General features: G+C 44.4%; 1 protein-coding gene across 3 annotated transcripts; it reads right to left on the bottom strand.

Moving 5' to 3' along the window:
* Positions 1-367: 367 nt before the first annotated feature.
* Positions 368-17,019, bottom strand: SNX16 (sorting nexin 16). Of its 3 annotated transcripts, none has more exons than XR_013997425.1 (8): positions 16,843-17,019; positions 15,166-15,640; positions 11,864-11,950; positions 10,103-10,251; positions 5,450-5,519; positions 4,063-4,156; positions 3,147-3,266; positions 368-2,517 (listed from the first exon to the last, which is right to left on the bottom strand). XR_013997425.1 is itself a non-coding variant. In XM_081116514.1 (8 exons), exons 2-8 carry the CDS (start codon positions 15,538-15,540, stop codon positions 2,418-2,420), a joined length of 1,038 nt encoding a protein of 345 aa, XP_080972640.1. In that variant the 5' UTR covers positions 15,541-15,640; positions 16,843-17,019; the 3' UTR covers positions 368-2,417. The 3 variants fall into 3 exon arrangements, 2 of the variants coding, with proteins under 2 accessions (XP_080972640.1, XP_080972641.1); XM_081116514.1 differs by having other exon boundaries at positions 4,020-4,156; XM_081116515.1 differs by lacking the exons at positions 4,063-4,156; positions 5,450-5,519.
* Between the last annotated feature and the right edge of the window lie 446 nt (positions 17,020-17,465).

The following is a 17,465-nucleotide window of genomic DNA, read 5'->3' as shown; positions in this document are numbered from 1 at the left end:
GACGCGGAACAGGGAGCTCTATGGTCAGATGTGACGTTCTGTGAAAATCTCCCGAGGATGGAGTGTAGATTTCTCTTACTTCCTAGCTGGGAATATAAACCTGTTTTAACATAATCCAAACACCCCTCTATTCCTCTGCTCCGAAATCCAAATCCTTCCCGGACCCAAGGCCGCCGTTCCCCGCAGCAGCGCAGCTGACGCCGACCACGTAGATGTGTACCCGAGGAACACGCTTTGCTAAACAAACGTGCTCAGAATGGCTCGTGTCAGCAGGCAGACGGACGACAGTTTAAAAGGCTGCGTTTCATGGTACCAGCTATACGTCAACTTCATTTCTCACAGGTTAAAAGATCACCCACAGAAGTTTCCTGTTTCAGTTTGGTTCGGTTTTTATTAATGTCAGTGACATTTGAAGTGCATTGCGCCTTTTCACAAAGACTTGACATAAAGTGTAAACATAAACTCGCTCCCCATCGGCAGAAGGCAGCGGCCAACTACAACCAAGGTCACTCAGTCGGGGGCACAGAGGCACCGAAGGGAGGGCAGTCAACGCCGGAGCACGCTGCTGTCGCACTGGAAGGGTAATTTATTAAATGGCTATCACACTGGGAATGAAATGCATTACAAAAGTAAAAAAGTACATTCTAAACATAAGGAACAGTGGTTTATCTAATCTATAAATTTTTCTTCACCCACCGTGAACTTTAGATACAACCTTCTGAAAGGCCCGATTTTTAGAGTGTGGTTCACTTTAAAACAGACACGTGGCATTACGATACCTGGAATCTGGCATAGAGAAACGAGTCTCATTAGACTAAAAATCACACTGATTAATTTAAATGATTGTTCTTTTTAAACCTTTTTTAAACCTGGGAAAATATTCTGAAAGAGACAAGTGGAGCAGGGTGGTGCTCTCTCTGCCACCCGGGACAGTGAACACGTATCTGGTGCACTGCGTGGAAAAGGGCACGCCTGCGGCATTTTAACATAGACTTTTAGAATGTTTGGTGCTTTGGTAAAAAGCAGTCTCCTTTTCAGATCAAAGGCCAGCAGCAGGCATTGGAGCTGATCTGCGAGTTTAAATAACCCCAACCTAATGCAGCCATTGAGACACTGACTCGCTTTTAGTGATGGAGGAAAACACGGGGCTGGTGAGTCCATCTCCCCAGCAAGCTCCCTCAGTCTTCAGAACGTATGCGGAGGTCAGTGTGCCAACTGGGATATCAAACGCTAGCACGGGCATGATGCTTATTGACAGCAATACGCAAAACAGTGGAAACAGAGAACGACTCACTTCATACTATAAAAATGAAACAAGGCACTTTTGACAACTGTCGGGGAAGCTGAAATGAACGAGTTTTCCTATGGCTGACTCAGACCCCAGGGGACTTGTAAAAGTGCAGGCCCTGCCTCTGCTCACTAAAGAAATTCACCAAGTCAACTTGGCACAGGAGTTTAATTACCGTAAAGTGCGTCACTTGGCTAAATACATTAAAAAGGAAATCGGCCAAGAATAGACTATAGTAACATATTTACACATATAGGAATAAAAGTGCAACACCAGGAGCCAACATAGCTAGGAACTTCATAGAACATATATGGCTTTTCTTTTTATAACTCCTTATTAGAATCCATAACATATGTCCAACGGGTATGCCTCGAATAGCAAAAAGAGGTAGTGCTCCGAAGGAGGCCAACTCACCGACTACCGGTAGAGATTCGAGATGAAGATTATGTGGAAAATAAACAAGTCTAATGATAAATCAGGACACTTGCTACAGTATTTTTGTATTAATGAACCAGCTTTTAAAATCAAGGCTGTTTTATCGCCTTAGCAATGTGATCACAGCTCTTTCAAATAGTGTTCCCTTGGTACTAGGAGGTTTTCTACTTTTAAGGAGCAGTAACATTCTGAGTAAGCAATTCTTATTTAGAGATGGCAAACACATCAATATTTAAAACTCAATTCTTCACCACTGATTTACACTGTTAGTGAAACTAGATCACAAAGGAGTATGTATCAAGCAGATGGCAACATGCAATTCATTTCCATTTGACTACGGTAGCTGGTAAGCTCAACACACAGTAAGTAGTCCAGAGCAACACACTAGCAAAACACCAAAATAACTTATGCATGTTATTTAAGAAGGTGGTCTTGATAGCAGAACTCTAACCAGATTTTTTTAGTGTATTAAATCCAAAGGTTGACTAAAAGACAATTTAAAGCATCAGTGAATATATTTCCTATCCCAATAACTTAACAGCTTTTCTTTATGTAAACTTTATACATGTGTATCCTCGCTGTTTTCTTTTCTGTACATGTTTCAGTCTTTTTTGCTTTTCCAGTATTGGCCTTTCTTCTGAAGCTGCTGAGATGGAGACGCAGCCGTGGAGGGAGGGAGTGGCTGGCTGGCGGATCAGCCCTCCGCCTCCTCGGCGTCATAGGCCACTTCAGCCACCTCCACTTCCGACGAGGCGTTCTCAGGTTCACCGAGACAGCCTGGCCTGTCATCAACTCTGTGAAGAAAGAGACACATCAACGTCAAGACTGCCTGCTGCTACCTTTAAAGATGGGAGAATACTAAAATATTTAATCAGGAATGTCACTGCTAGAGAACTTCTGGAGATATATTTTTAATTCTTTCAGCTCTTTCAACAACCACTTATCAATAAAAATTTAGTGTGTAATTACCTTATAAACATACACTTGTAGTCATAATTATAGCTCGACTACTACCATTTAAGTATTAACAATTACCTGCAATTATATGCAATAAAAATTTGATGGGCTTTTAAAAATAGGATTTTTTGTCACTCCCGTCATGTAGGCAGGTGCTGGCAAGTACAGTACCCACAGTTTGAATGGAAAAAGAGTGACACTGTGGGAGACTAAAGTAATTGGTCAAGGTTTACAGCCCAGTTAATTCAGATACAGCTTCAGATTTAGTGATAAGAAAACTCACAGCTGGATGCCCAAGACTCTGCAGGACGGCCTACAACACCTACCGTCGTTCTGTTTGTGCAGCAGACTCGTGACACAATAACAAGTGAGTTCATAAACGAGACTCTATCGAGCACTGAGTCAGATTGTTATCTCCCTCCAATTACTCAGACGGTTAGGCTCCAACAGACAAAGCATCACCCACCTGAACTCTTCACCCAGGACTTCTGGGTCAGCCTCGAGTGCAGGGGCCTCCACCTTTAGGACGTGGTCACCTTCGGTACCTGACAAGTGCAGTGACTCCTCAGGGTCTGAGCACAGTGCCCTGCAAGCGAATTACAGCCACGGGTTACTTTCTTACCAGAATCCTCTCCACTAAAATGCTCACTTTGTGAATGCAGGCGGCCCTACTGGTCAAGTCTCAATGCTGTCACGTGGCACACGAATTGCGTGCTGGGAGCCAACAGAAACATCAGTGTTTATGGTTAATTTTAAACAATTTTAGCATTAATTCAATACATGCTGACAAGAAGGTAAACTAGAACTTTTGGATGAGGAAATTTGGCATATATGCCTGGAAACAAAGATACCACTTAAATAGGTTAAAACGGCTGGGCTGGTGTGGCTTGTGGTTGAACACTGACCTATGACATAGGAGGTCACAGTTCAATTCCCGGTTAGGGCACATGCCTGAGTTTCGGGCTCGATCTCCAGCAGGGGGTGTGCAGGAGGCAGCCGATCAATGACTCTCATCACTGACGTTTCTCTCTCCCTCTCCCTTCCTCTCTCTGAAATCAATAAAGACACATATAAATAAATAAATAAATAGGTTAAAATGAATAATGTTTATCCTGTTGAACAGCTAGAGTCTTATTATCCTGATGTTTCCCATCCTTCAAATGTTCAGGCTCCTAAATAAATAACCAAAACATAGTTTTCTTACTCTCTGAGGAAGTACACCTCAAGCCTGTGACTTTGGAATGAGAAATTTCCTGAACCCTATGAAAATACACAGGGCATTTATGCCGAGTGCTGAGAAGTGCCCTAGTCCCACTAGAAATGCAGGTAATCCACACACCTGAGCCTGCTCTCTAGCGCGTCTATACGGAGTTGCTTCTCACCGAGCAGTTTCTTCAGCGACTCCACCTCTTTCTGTTTTTCAAGTAATTCTTTCTGAAAACGGTAGTTTGTGTCCTCTAAGGTTTCACAGAAAGCCTTAAAAGCAAATGAACAAAAATCATCTGTAGGAAAAGAGTAAAACTAATGACATCTATAGTCTTTCTCGAGATCATGAGGAAGAGTCGGGAACATGGACAGTCCAGATGACATGCTGTAGCCTAAGTCATGTGTCTGCACCTTTTCTGGTCTCTGCTGTCACAGCTCCTTGTCCCCACCCACCCCAGTGTCTGAGGAGAACATGCGATAGATCTTTCCGTGCAGAATGAAAAATTACTACAACTGCTGTACGAGTTTCTACTCTCCTTAGTCTATTTCTGCCCAGTCCTAAATGACTCTACTTGTTAAAAAATGGAGGCTACCGATCCATTTGTATGAGCTCAGCAACAGTAGACAGAAATAGTAAATAGTAAATCAAAAGAGTGCACAAGCCAATGAGATTTCACCAAAGATGTGACACAGAAAACAAATATACAAAAATCAATAATCCAAGCGTAATAAATTAGAAAAACATCAAGTATGATATAAGAACATAAGAATAAATCCTATACATTTACCAAAATTACTGAATTGTACATTTACAATGGAATAGCAAGCAGTGAACTGTATGGATGAACGTTTTACTTCAATAAAGCTGCTTTTAAAAAGCGATGGAATTCACTGTGATACAAAGAACCGACTCAGTTTAACTGGGAACATTACAAACTTACCAATTAAATGTGTCCCATTTAAGCACCGTTAAACATTTGGGAAAAAAAAACTTACAAAAAGTTCTAGCTAATCCATTATTACCAAATCTGTTTGGATAATCTAGCCAAGAGCTTCAAGAAATAGGCCACCTTAACACGTCAATTAGTGTAACCTGAGCAGCGTCAGCGGGGGCTGGACTGATAACAAGACAACACCTTCTCCCTTGGAAAGTAAGTTTCGGTTTGATTTGAACTGTAGGCTCTTGACTTGGATGCTCAGATGGAAGAAAACTCAACATGCAAATAGTCCTTTTAAATAGAGTAAAATAAATTCGCAAATAATTTTCTTTTTTTTTAACAGTAGAAATAAAGAGAATAAAACACGGGACTTAGTTTTAGAGCTTGACTGGCTACGTGACATCTGTGAGTTTTTATGTCTTCACTGAACCAGGTACATGCGTTTCACTGAAAGAAACCTCTGACTCGAACACTAAAAGCTTTCTGTGCAAATCTACCACGGGGTGGGGGGGCGGAGGGGTCTGCAGTTATGATAGTCTGCTGTTTGCTATCCGTTCAGGGAACAGTGCAGTTACTGTGCTGAGTTATTGGTCCCTCTTTCATGGGACATGTAATACAGACTCACCCTGCTTTCCTCCAGGCTATCAAATGGACCCGGTGGATCGTCCAGGCAGAGAAATTCTCTCACCGCCAGGCTTTCCAAAGGAAAAAAAAAATTAGCTGGGGTACAAATAAGTTTACAGAAGATTGCAGAAAGCAAAAGTTTCTTAAGCAAGTTGGCTGCTGATACACCAAAATAAACAAGTTGGTTTACATGGCTCCATACAAGTAACCAAATATAAACATAAAAAACAGAAGATACAGAGATAGAGATTTTAGACTATTTTCTAAGATCTTATGAACATAAACAGAGATGGAGAATTTATGTTATGTAACAACTACAGAAATAAAACATGATTTGGAAGAATGGTGCAGAGACCAATGTAAATGATGGGTAGATGAGAAATGACCATCTAAGTGATTGATAGATGAGAGATGACCAATCTAAGAGATGGATAGATGAGAGATGACCAATCTAAGAGATGGATAGATGAGAGATGACCAATCTAAGTGCTGGGTAAATGAGAGATGACCAATCCAAGAGATGGATAGGTGAGAGATGACCAATCTAAGAGATGGATAGATGAGAGATGACCAATCTAAGTGCTGGGTAAATGAGAGATGACCAATCCAAGAGATGGATAGGTGAGAGATGACCAATCTAAGAGATGGATAGACGAGATGGTATCTCTTTCATAGAAGTATTAGCCGGAAGTAGTCTAAAACATCGCTATCTTGTTATGAAGAAATACTATTTCTAACTTATACTTCATTTATTTCTTCTTCAGGAGACACATCTAATAACTGGAGAGTATTTACTCGAAAAAAAGTTAAAGATTTTGTTGCAATCTTTTTTATTATATTAATTCAGTTAAGTATTTCTCCCTAGAGAGTTCAAGGGAAAAATTCTGACCATGCCACTGCTAAATTACCATAAATTTCAAAATGAAATATGGTACTGTTAAGCTTATACTCTGGAATTATTAGAAATAGATTAAGAATGTAGGAAATTAAGCTTTGTTTTTACAGAAATACTCCACTGTCTAAAAGCAGTTTTGGACAGAGACAACTCTATGTGCATGTTAAAACGTAAGTGTGGATATTTAATTTTTTAAGGTGGAAAGGACAGAAATGTAATTTCTCAATGCACTACATGAAGGAGATGTTGACCTGTGCTGAAAAGGGAGTGGGGACTTTGGGTTCAGGTAGGGCCAGAAAGGTTGATGATGACAGGGAATGGTCATGAAGATAAAACTGGGATTTTTAGTGAAAACTTCCCAAAGAAAAACAGTATGAATTAATATAGAGAAGTGGTTTTGAGAAAGCAATCCAGAAGATCCCAGAGAGGAGCACGTTTCTGGACTACAAAGTCTTGACAATACAGGTAATAAGGGACACACAGTCAAGGAGACAGAGAAAATCTGAGTATCCACACGCTTGGAATAGAGCAAGGAGGGAGCTTCATGTGGACGAGGGGATCAGTCCAGGGCCTGCTTTTCAACCCTTTAATATGTTTTGCCGAGAGAACACCAAGACACCTCCAAAACCAGGGAATATTCCACCCTGCGTTCGAACAACTGAAAACCAGGAAATTATTTCCTCCCGGCAGCTTCTATTCATGAGCTTTAGTTCCACTTTTTGGGGCCTATTAAGATAAATCTAAGCTCTTTTCACATTATGACCCTAAAATATGTCAACACTTTTATTTCCCTTAACCTCGTGTCTCCAAGAAGCAATACTGATACACTAACATTTCCTTTTCCTTCAGGGTCTCAGATTCAGGAAGCCAACTTTCCCAGCTTCCCTGAGGCATAATTGCAAATGTACACGTCTAAATGTACAACCTGATTTCGTATGCACACACCGAGCAACATGAACTGCAATCACGCTGATTAACTTGCCCATTGCCTCACATTTTCAAAGTACACTGCACACACAGGGCAACACGTTCTATTTCATTTAATTTTCACCACAATCATGAAAGTCAGGATGGACATTATTTCTCAATTCCACAAATGACACCGAAGTTCAGAGGCAGACGTGCTCACTCAAGGCCACATAGTGCAGGTGGTTAGAGGCAGTTCTTAAAGCCCCGCTGAGCGTAGACACGAGTCTTTTTCTACCTGTAAAACCTTTCCTCTTACATTTTGGTTCATGTGGATTCTCTCCTGTTCCCAGTCACCTCTCTCACCATTCGAGGGGCCTGTTTCCCTTTCATCAAGGCTTTCACCACTGCAGCGGGTCTGATGGCATGGAGGTCAGGACCACTGTGTTCTTTTGGTCTAGATATTGTACTTCCCACCCACCAAGCATTTACACTGGAAAACCATCTAGCAGGCAAAAATGAGCTGCAGGACATAAATTACCTCGAGACTGAGAAGTCAGGAGCTCAGAGGAAGCCCTGAGATAAAGGCTTTAAGATGGAGAAAGAAAGTCCTGAGCAGCGTGGGGAAGGGTCTTTTTAACATTGTCGGTGTTTAACAGCCCAACATGAGACATTCTTTTCTCAGCGTTGGGAAAACGCTACAATAAAGCCAGGACCAGGAGCTGGCTGATCAGGCCTGGAGAAGGGGTGGAGACCCCAGGCAGCATCCTTCAGCGTGTTTCCATTATCCTGGCAAATATGCCCCGTAACTTAGACTCTTCCTCGATCCTCTTGAAAGGTCTGCATTAAGGGTTTTAGTGTATTTTCGAATTTCCTACAAATGGCTCCACGCGGTGGCCCTTTGCCTGCACTTTGCTACTTTATTTCCCTGTTTCCTTTCTCAGGTTCCTATCAGCTTACATGTCAATTTTTAAAAGACCAGTCACTTAATAGCTAACTGTGCTCTTTATCTCAAATATTATACTTTAAAAGGAAAAAAAACCCCTAAAACTAACGCTGACAATTCATTAAGAGGTCAATTAAGCCCGGCAGGGCGTGGCTCAGCGGTTGAACATCGACCTAGGATCCAGGAGATCAGGGTTCGATTCCCGGTCAGGGCACATGCCCGGGTTGTGGGCTAGCCGATCAGTGACTCTCTCATCATTGATGTTTCTCTCTCTCCCTCTCCTTTCCTCTCTCTGAGATCAATAAAGATACATTAAAAAAAAAAAAAGAGGTCAATTAAGAATTAAGTAAAAAAATGTAGTAAAAATACTAGATACCAATCCTGTCCAAATGGGGTTTGGCACCAAAAGTCAGTGTGTGAAAACACCACGGAAGGCGCCAAGGAGAAACTCTCTGTCGGTTACCGTTCCTCCTCATTGTCCACCAGTTAAGAAACTATTTAAAAATGACATTAAACGCCGCCCTGAGGGTAAGAGGAGAGGGAGCTGAGCCCAGATCCTGGCGTTGCATCAAGCACCTGCTGTGGCTGAGAGCAGGGACTGAGGAAGGGGGTGCGCCGGATGCTGGAGGACGTGTGGGCCTTATCGGGGCCGGGGCCAGGTGGGCAGTGGGTGGCACACTGCCTCCCAGGGAGCAGGACTCTTGAAGGCCCTAAGGGACAGTGGAGCAAGGTGACCCTGGGAAATAAAAAGACCAATACAGCTGGCATACAGAGGACGACAGCAAACTTGAAGACAGGCGGGCAGGCAGGCCCGGAGCAGCAGGAGCTGAACTGCGTCACGGAAGGTCACTGTGCCTCCAGGGACAGGGGAGGCCTCTGCAGTGACGGAGGTGACTGCTCAGACCGGGTGTTGAGGGCAGGGATGGGGAGAAGTAGGCAGATTTGAGTGGAGTTTAAAACATAAAGGAAGGACTAAGGGGTTCTGGGTAGATAGCTTTTGAAGGCTGGGAGGTCCTAGAGAGTCGGCTTTGAAGTCGGTTTCAGGTCACTGAGACAGCACGTCCGGAATGAGGAGCTGAGAGGGGTCTGGCTCACAGTTGCCCTCAGAGGGAAATGAAGGCAGTGGGCAGAGTCTCAGGGAGCCATCGAGCTTCGGCAGCTCACACTAAGAAGTGAGAGGTACATGTATAGTGTGCATGTCATGAATAACAGGCAATACACAGAAAAACAGAGAAAAAGGGTAGATAGTGAGACAGGATGGTCTTCTTGTTTTCCATCCTTATGTGAAAAACCACTAAAGACAGTTACAGATGTGGGAATTTATACGCCATCACTGCCTTGCCAATGCTAATTTTTTCAAAATAGCTTTAATGTAGGTTCCAAAATCAGATACCCAGCTGATACTAAAACAATTTTCTTATAAATATATTCAGAAGCCAAACCCATAAGATCCTTTCTCTCCCTTTTTAATTTTTTTTTGGTATTTTTCCCTTTAACTTCTACATAAATTACCCCAACTTCACAATTTACTATGAAAAAATATAAAAAACACTACCCTCAAAATTATATAGTGTCATATTAACCAAAAACATGAGGGCCATTTTGTTTAATGATTGCTAAAATACTAAAAACTCAAATCAAGTTAACAGTTGAGTGGTCTGACTGTACGATACCCTGAATTTTTAACTCTGCTGACTTTTTAAAAGTGTTAACACAAATCAAGCACTCAATAAAGTCCTTACTGAAAAAAAGCAAGAAAATTCCATGCAGAGATTGTTAGAGGACAAGTAATTATGCTTGTTTTATAGCTTTTGTTCACATTGAGTAATACGGTCCTAGGCTTATTCTTTGGTTTCAACTAGTTGCTGAAATGCATTTATAACCTCTCATTTCCATTTGCTACATACCAGTGAGCAATGTCTTTGTGAGCTACTAAATTTTGAAGAAATGCTTGTAATCCTAATTTTCTATCTTCTAAGAAGTCAGCATTGTAATTGTCTTTAAACCAGCGTTTGGGTGGAAGTGCTAATCGAAAGCCCGGAAACATCTCTTTTAACTGAAAAAGAAGAAAAAAGAATATACATTGTTCAACTCTGTGATACCAAGTCTACAAAATCTAACCCATTGACTAGATACGACTGTTCACGAAATAAGCTTAAAATAAAAGAATTAAATCCAGCTAAGCTCTTTACACCTTGGCTGTTTTACTTGACTTCTCCCAGTTGTTATCCATAGGAGTTTCAGTTGCTCCACCTCCTTGTTAACACTTGCATTGTCCGTTTTTTTACTGTTAGCCATCCTAGTAGGTGTGGAGTAGTGTTTCACTGTGGCTTTAATTGCATGGCTCTGCTGACAAGTGATATTAAATATCTTCTCATGTGCTTACTTGGATCTGCATATCTTCTTTGGTGAATTATCTATTCAAATCTTCAGACCCCTCATTTTTTAGAAAAAAAAAAATTATTTGTTTTTATTATTAAATTGTAAGAGTTCTTTTTATATTCCAGATATAAGTCCTTTGTCAGATACACATATGACAAATATTTTCTCCCAGACTGTGGCCTGACTTTTCATTTTAACACTCTTAACAGAGCATACATTTTAAATTCTAATGCTATCTAATTCATCCATTTTGCCTTTTATGGGTTTATGCTTTTTAAGATCCTGTCTAAGAAATCTTTGCTCACTCCAAGGTTGTAAGGGTATTCTTCGTATTATAGATTATGGGTAATCAATAACTTTATTTTGAACAAAGTACAATTTGGAAACTCTACATTCACTTAAAATAAACTCTAATCAAAGCAAGTTTTTCTATTTCATTACATTAAAACATGAACATATTTCCTGCAAAAATGACATCATAATAGGCATTTGGTGTTTCTATAAATAAGCCTCCAAAAAGAAACCATGACTCCTGCCCCTGGTGTTGCTTCTGTGATTTCCCACCTGCTACAGCAGAAGGGATCCTGCAGCTGCAGTTAGGATTTCTAGTGGCTGACCTTAGGGTAAGGAGATTATCTGTGAGCCTGATCTTATCACAGGAGCGTTTTGCGTACAGCTTCCTCGTGGCAGGTGGCAGGGGAGAAAGTCAGAGGTTGCAGGCACGAGGACTGGACTCACTGGGGCCAGCTCTGAGGCTAGAGAGCACTGTGCAAGGACTGCAGAGCGGGCTCTGGGAGCTAGGAGCCACCTCTGGCTGACAACCAGCAGGGACACAGGAACCTCGGTGTTACAGCCACGAGAAAGTGAACTCTGCCAACAGCCTGAATGGGCCTGGAAGCTGATTCCTTCCCGGAGTCTCCAGATAAGAGCCCAGTGGAGCTGACAGTTCAATATGGACTATGTCTGAGCCTCAGCAACAGACCCGGCTGAGCCCACTGAAATCACACTAGATAACAAATAGGTGTATTTTAATTATTTTGTGTCAATAATGTTTAGGTTTTCAAATTTTTATTTTTTCTTTTCAAAAAAAAAGTTACGTGTGGAAATGGGACTTCAGGCTATGAAAGTGAACTGAAAGGGGATTTTCTGAGGAACTAGCAAAGAACTGTCTTCACGCAAATAATTAACAAGGAAGAAAACACACAAAGGTAACAGCGGAACTGGCAGGAACAGATGATAAAAATTCAACACTGAAAAGTCCACCTGAGGTTTATTGAAGTACTTACTTTATCATTAAGCCTAGAGAAGTCAGTGTATCTTCTGAACACTACCCAGCTATCTTCCGGGTTTTTCTTAACTTGTATTTTATATACCTACGTGGAGGAAGGGTTAGAAAACATATGTAAAATTATTTAAAAGTTCAAAGCAAATATTTAAAAACTTTTACTTGACAATCTAGATCATAACTACTATTATGTAAAAAACATCAGAAACCATTTAGACCATGAAATGTACAAATAATCGATATAGGCACGAAAAGCAAGACTTTTTCTTAAGAAACAAGGCTATGATCAATTTGGGACAAAATGCTTTCTTTGGTGCACACTAACAACAATGAACTCATCAGCTTCCAAAATATATTTCATGCCACGTACTTTAAAACTGATAAAAGAATCACTCATGCCTGAAAAAGCTATGAAGAATAACCACTCTTGTCCTATACAATCAATTTAATTTTTAAACTCAATACTACAAGGTGACGTTTTAAAATAAATTTGATGTTTTAATCTTTAAGCCTGAAAACAAGCTAACAAATACCCACATTAGATAAAAGTTTACATTTCCAGAATCACGCACAATCATCCAGGCTACTGAATAGAAAAACCTGTTTGAAGCATGTCAACATTCAAAGCAGCTTATTATCAGAAAACACTAGTTCTATTTTTGATAAGTGTACTTCTAGAATTTATTATGAGGAAGTACTATTTGTAGCAGAATCTCAAAGATCTGGTAGTTTCTGGTGCAGTATTTTGGGCTGAGCGAAATGCACAGCTCTTAGGAAGCACCTCACATCTGCTGAATGAGTGAGGCCCCTGGAACCTGACTGTGCAATGACCGTCCCTGTAGCTCAGGCCTCAGGCCGGCCACATGGCTCTGAGCACCTGGAACGTGGCCAGTCCACGTGGATGGTGCTGCCTGTAACCGGGACCGGACACCTCCCTTCCCATGGATTCTTCCCCTCACAGGCAGACTTCCCTTCCAGTTTTTAGGGGGAGAATCATCAAGGGGTAAGGATGGAAACTTTAGCTTTGAGATAAAACATAAGTAATTTATCTGCATAACATAAAAGTGAGGAAGACCATCTGACACCCTTTAAAGTGTCCAGAAAATCCTGATCTGAGATCATTATAAGCGGGATCGAAGGTAACAGTGCCTGGGACATAACAGGTGCTAAAAATACGTTAAACTAATGACTAAATGAACATGACTAATCTTGTATCGGCTGCTACCTCTTCCTCAGCCAGGTCTTGAAGGACTTCATACGCCACCGCCTTACGTCTGCCTGTGACCCTGCACTCTCACACACCACCTCGATGAATTCTCATTCCTTCACAAGGGAGGGCGGTCAACGCAAGGAAATGAGCCACCAGCTTATTTTAACTTTGAAAATCACTCTAAAAAGTCAAGTTCATGCAGATTTCCAACACATCATCACTCTCATGATAATTAATTGTAAAGACTGTCTCTTCCTAAATTTTCCCAATGATTTTTTTCTTGGTGGCCCTTCCATACTGTTGTAAATCTGCAGCACAAAATGACATAAACATAAATTTCACCTCAAGAAAATACAAGAGAAAGAACAAACTATTTCAACTGGTAAGTGGATTTAGCAAAGTTGCTGGAACATAAACACACAAGCCTGATATATATAAACTAGCAAAGAACACATAGAAAACAGAGAAAGCAATCAAGACCATCCAACAACACCCACAGCTGGACGTAAGTCTAACCAAAGGATGTCAGACCTCTGCCTGAAAACTAATGGATGTCATCATAGGAAGCAAATAACTTAAGTAAACAAACTGAGTTCACAGATTCAAACTCAGTATGGTAAAGACCTCAGTTCTCCCAGGTCAGTCTAGGTTCAATACAATCCCAATGCAGAGGGTCCAGAGCAGCCACGTCAGTCCTGAAGAACCACACAGCTAGAGCACTGGGCTGCCAGATATCAAGACTATCAAGAAGCTAGACTGTGGAATTGGTAAAGGAGGGAAAACTGGAATCTGGAATCAGACCCATGCATTTATGGTCATCTGATCTGTGTCACAGGCAACAGTGCAAACGCGGAGGAGAAAGAGAGGTCTTCTCAATAAAGCATGGTCACTCGATCTCGTAGAGAGGAAAGAGTGTGTCTCGACCCTACCTCACTCCATGGAAAAACTGAATTCCAGATGGTTCACAGATATAAATAGGAGAGGTCCAACAATACAGCTTTTAGAAGAAAGCAGAGGACATGGTCCAGTGGGAGTAGGCAGATTTTAAAAAGCGCTGACCATGTAAGAAAAGTTAATAAATTGGACTAGATTAAAATCAAGAACCTTTATTTATCAAATGCACCATTAAGGGAGTGAAAAGTCAAAGCAGAGAATGAGATGATATGATGCATGTTCTGAAAGAAAACTTATGTCCAAATGCATAGAAAACTGCACAGTCAAGTGGAAAAGGCTGCCCCACAGAAAAATGAACAAAGATCTTGAACAGACTGTTCACTAAAGAGAATATCCAAGTGGCCCAAATGTCTTCCATTTAATTAGTCATTAAGAAGTGCCAGTTAATGTGCTATCACTCTACCTGCTAGAAGAGCCAAAATGAAAAAGATGGAAAAATACCAGGCGTTGGGAAGATGTGGAGGACCTGGAACTCTCATACCCTGCTTGTAGGAGTATAAATTAGTACAACCTCTCTGGTGCATCTCTCATATTTTCTAAAGCTGGGCACAGGATCCAGCAATTCTACTCCTAGGCAGGTATCAGACAGAATGGGTCCATGTGTTTACTGAGTGGCAAGTACAAAAAGGTTCACAGTGGCAGTATTTTCAAGAGCCCCAGACTGGGAATTACCCAAGTCTCTGCAACAGGAGAAGGGATCAACATCCACACAAGGGAATAGCATCCGTAATAAAAATGAGCTGCCTACAACTGCGTCCAAGGTCAAGGAGGAGTCTCACACACACAGTGCTGAAGACAAGACCACACCCAAAAGGGCACATACTCTACAATTTCACTAATGTGAAGTACACATACAGGCAAAATTAATGTAGGCTGTCAGGAAAGAGGGTGCTGACTGCAGAACTTGGTTATGGGTGCTAATTATGTTCTTTCTTGATTTGTGTGCTGGTTTCACACATATGTCTGGTTTGTGACCATTCAAGTAAAACAAAAGCTCACTACAATGACAGAATTTAGAGTGTAAAAACCGCTTGAGTTGTTTTCAAGAAATTGCATACATGGTAACGTCAATGAATTTAACAAGGTGTAGGGTACGGTGAGTCAGCCAGTCACTTTCTACTGCAAAGGTTGATACTCACGGTAAATTTGGCTCTTTCTTCCATCACCTCATAACCGAGAATAGTAGGGATAGAAGGCCTGTCTTCCGAATTATCTGTTTCGGTATTCTCCTCTTCGCTTTCTCTGGGTCTAGCCGAATACTCAAGGCACGAATCTGCATTTGTAAACTTAGTCCTGAGGAGGGGGCTGCTGCTGACGGAGGAAACGCTGTCCACTGGATCGGGCACACCTGTCTGTTTCACGTTTCCCACGTGTGAGTCTTCCAACTGGCCTTTGGAGGAGTTTGAGCTTGTTGAGATGCTCCCAAAAGAAGCAGTTCTTTGGTTTCTGTTGGTTGTGAAGCTGGAAGCAGAGCTCCCGATGGGCATGGGGACTGGGACGTAAGGAGTTGCCATCTTCTTCGGGGCTTTGCAACCACCCTGAGCACTGCTGAGTCCAAACACTTAGAGAACCACTGATGCGAAATCCATTATTTTCTTCCTGGGAATTCGTGGCCTAAAAAACGAGGAGAACATACTGAAAGATGGTCTTTAACTGGCAGCAAATTTTGTGACACTCTTATTTATTTGGAATGAAAACAGGCCCCAGATCTCTTCCTTTAACTGCGAAACATCATCTCTAAGGGCTGTGTTTACAAGGCGGAGCAGAACTAACCGAACCTTTTCCTCGACCCTCATAGGCTGTCCTGCTGCCTCCACTCTACTTCTTTGTGACAGATTTCTGTCATGTCCATTTCCGTCTTCCCCGGGCTTTATTTTCCAGTTATGGTCCTGACAGTACTGCACTGGGCAGAGCACGGGGAGGGAAGGAAAATTACTCACATCACCTTTCGATTTAATTAGTGGAACTCTTTATAGAATCACCCAAAGGAATAACCGTTGAGCCAGAAGCTTGAGGTGCTACCAATATCAACTGCCCTTCAAGTTCATGAGATCCTGCACCCAATGCATTTGGGGAAAGAAGAAAAAAAAAAAAAATGGGCCAAATTAAATCAATCAAGTAAACCCCAACGAACGCGAAACGTGTCTCCGACAGGATAAAACGACTCGAAGTTTATTTCAGGGTCCTCACAGCTTCCAGGTGAGGACTGGCCATAACCGGCGGGCCCGTCTCCTTACACGGCGGGGGGGAAGGTCCGCACCGCGGGGGCAGCGGCTGCGGGCCGGGGCGGGACGACCGTCCGGCGGCCTGTCCGGCTGCACCTGCCCCGGCGGGAGCTTCGCCCAGCGCGTGGCCCGGCGGCCTGTCCGTCCGCAGACCCGGGTCCCCGGGGCCAGCAGCGCTCCCGGCCCGCGGGGCCCGCAGCCTCCGCCCGTCCACGGCCCGCGGGCCCGGCGCCCGCCACGCGCCCCCGAGGCCGCCGCAAGCACGGGGCGCGTCCCGACGTGCGGGGGGCGGCTGAGCGGCGTCCGCGCCCAGACCCACCCGGAAAGCGGCGGCAGGGGCCGGGCCGGGCGACACGCCGGGCGACACGGGCGGGCGGCGAGAGGACAGCGGGGACGCGGCGCGCAGCCCGCCCCGCCGGGGCCCCGCGCCCCACGACGGTCGCACCCCGCCGCCCGGGGCCCCGCGGAGTCGCGGTGGCCTGCGGGGCCCGGGGGCTGTGGGGCCCCTTCTTCCGCCCGTCCGCCCGCCCGTCGCGGGGCGCAGGTGTCGCCGCCCGAGCGCCCGGGACGCCCCCGCCGCCGGGTCCTCACCTGAGCCCCTCGCGCGGTCCCGGTCGAGCGCTCTCCCCGCGACGGGACGACCCGACTGTCCAGCGCCGCGCTCCCGGGCCCCGGCTCCGCCCACCCCGCGCGTGGCTCACGTGACCCACGGGGACTGCGGAGCCCGCGGTGCCCGCCGCCCGCCCAGGAGCCCGCGCCGCCGAGCGAGGGGCGGGGCGCGGCTCCCGGAAGTGACGTCATCCTGGCCCCGCCCTCCCCCGGAGGCGCCGACAGCAGGTGGACCGCGGCTCTTGGACGGCCGGCTGGGACCTCGTTCCGCGGTGAGCTCTCTCCTCCTCCTGCCCCCGCTTTGTCTCGTATAAGGCGAGAGAGACTCGGGCCACGGGCCTGGGGAGCCCGACGGGCGACGAGCGGGCCGCCGTTCCCGGCGGAAGTGAGGCCGGCCGAGGTCGGGCTCCCGCTTTGCATCATGGGACTTGTAGTCCCCGCCGGCCTGGCGGCTGCTGACAGACGTGGGCGGTTGTCGGGGACTCGCGGCCCTTCAGCGGCGACCGCGGGCTCCGAGGGTGGGACCGGGCGCCCGGGTGTCGCGCGTGACCGCAGGCTCCTCCGGCGGGAGAGGAGGCTTCCGGGGCTGCGTGCGCGCTCTACCC

The sequence above is a fragment of the Miniopterus schreibersii genome (genome assembly GCF_964146895.1).
Source record: "Miniopterus schreibersii genome assembly, chromosome: 17".
Classification (NCBI taxonomy): domain Eukaryota; kingdom Metazoa; phylum Chordata; class Mammalia; order Chiroptera; family Miniopteridae; genus Miniopterus; species Miniopterus schreibersii.
The sequence above is the reverse complement of the archived record's forward strand: the minus strand, read 5'-3'. Positions and strand labels throughout refer to the sequence as shown.

Bases quoted from the DNA above. Each gene is read 5' to 3' on its own strand.
- SNX16 (XM_081116514.1), bottom strand. From the start codon at position 15,540: ATGGCAACTCCTTACGTCCCAGTCCCCATGCCCATCGGGAGCTCTGCT. The intron at 11,951-15,165 runs GTGAGTATCAAC...TCCTCCACGTAG, and splicing joins AAGAAAGAGCCAAATTTACC to GTATATAAAATACAAGTTAA. The intron at 3,267-4,019 runs GTGTGTGGATTA...ATTCGCTTGCAG, and splicing joins GCGCTAGAGAGCAGGCTCAG to GGCACTGTGCTCAGACCCTG.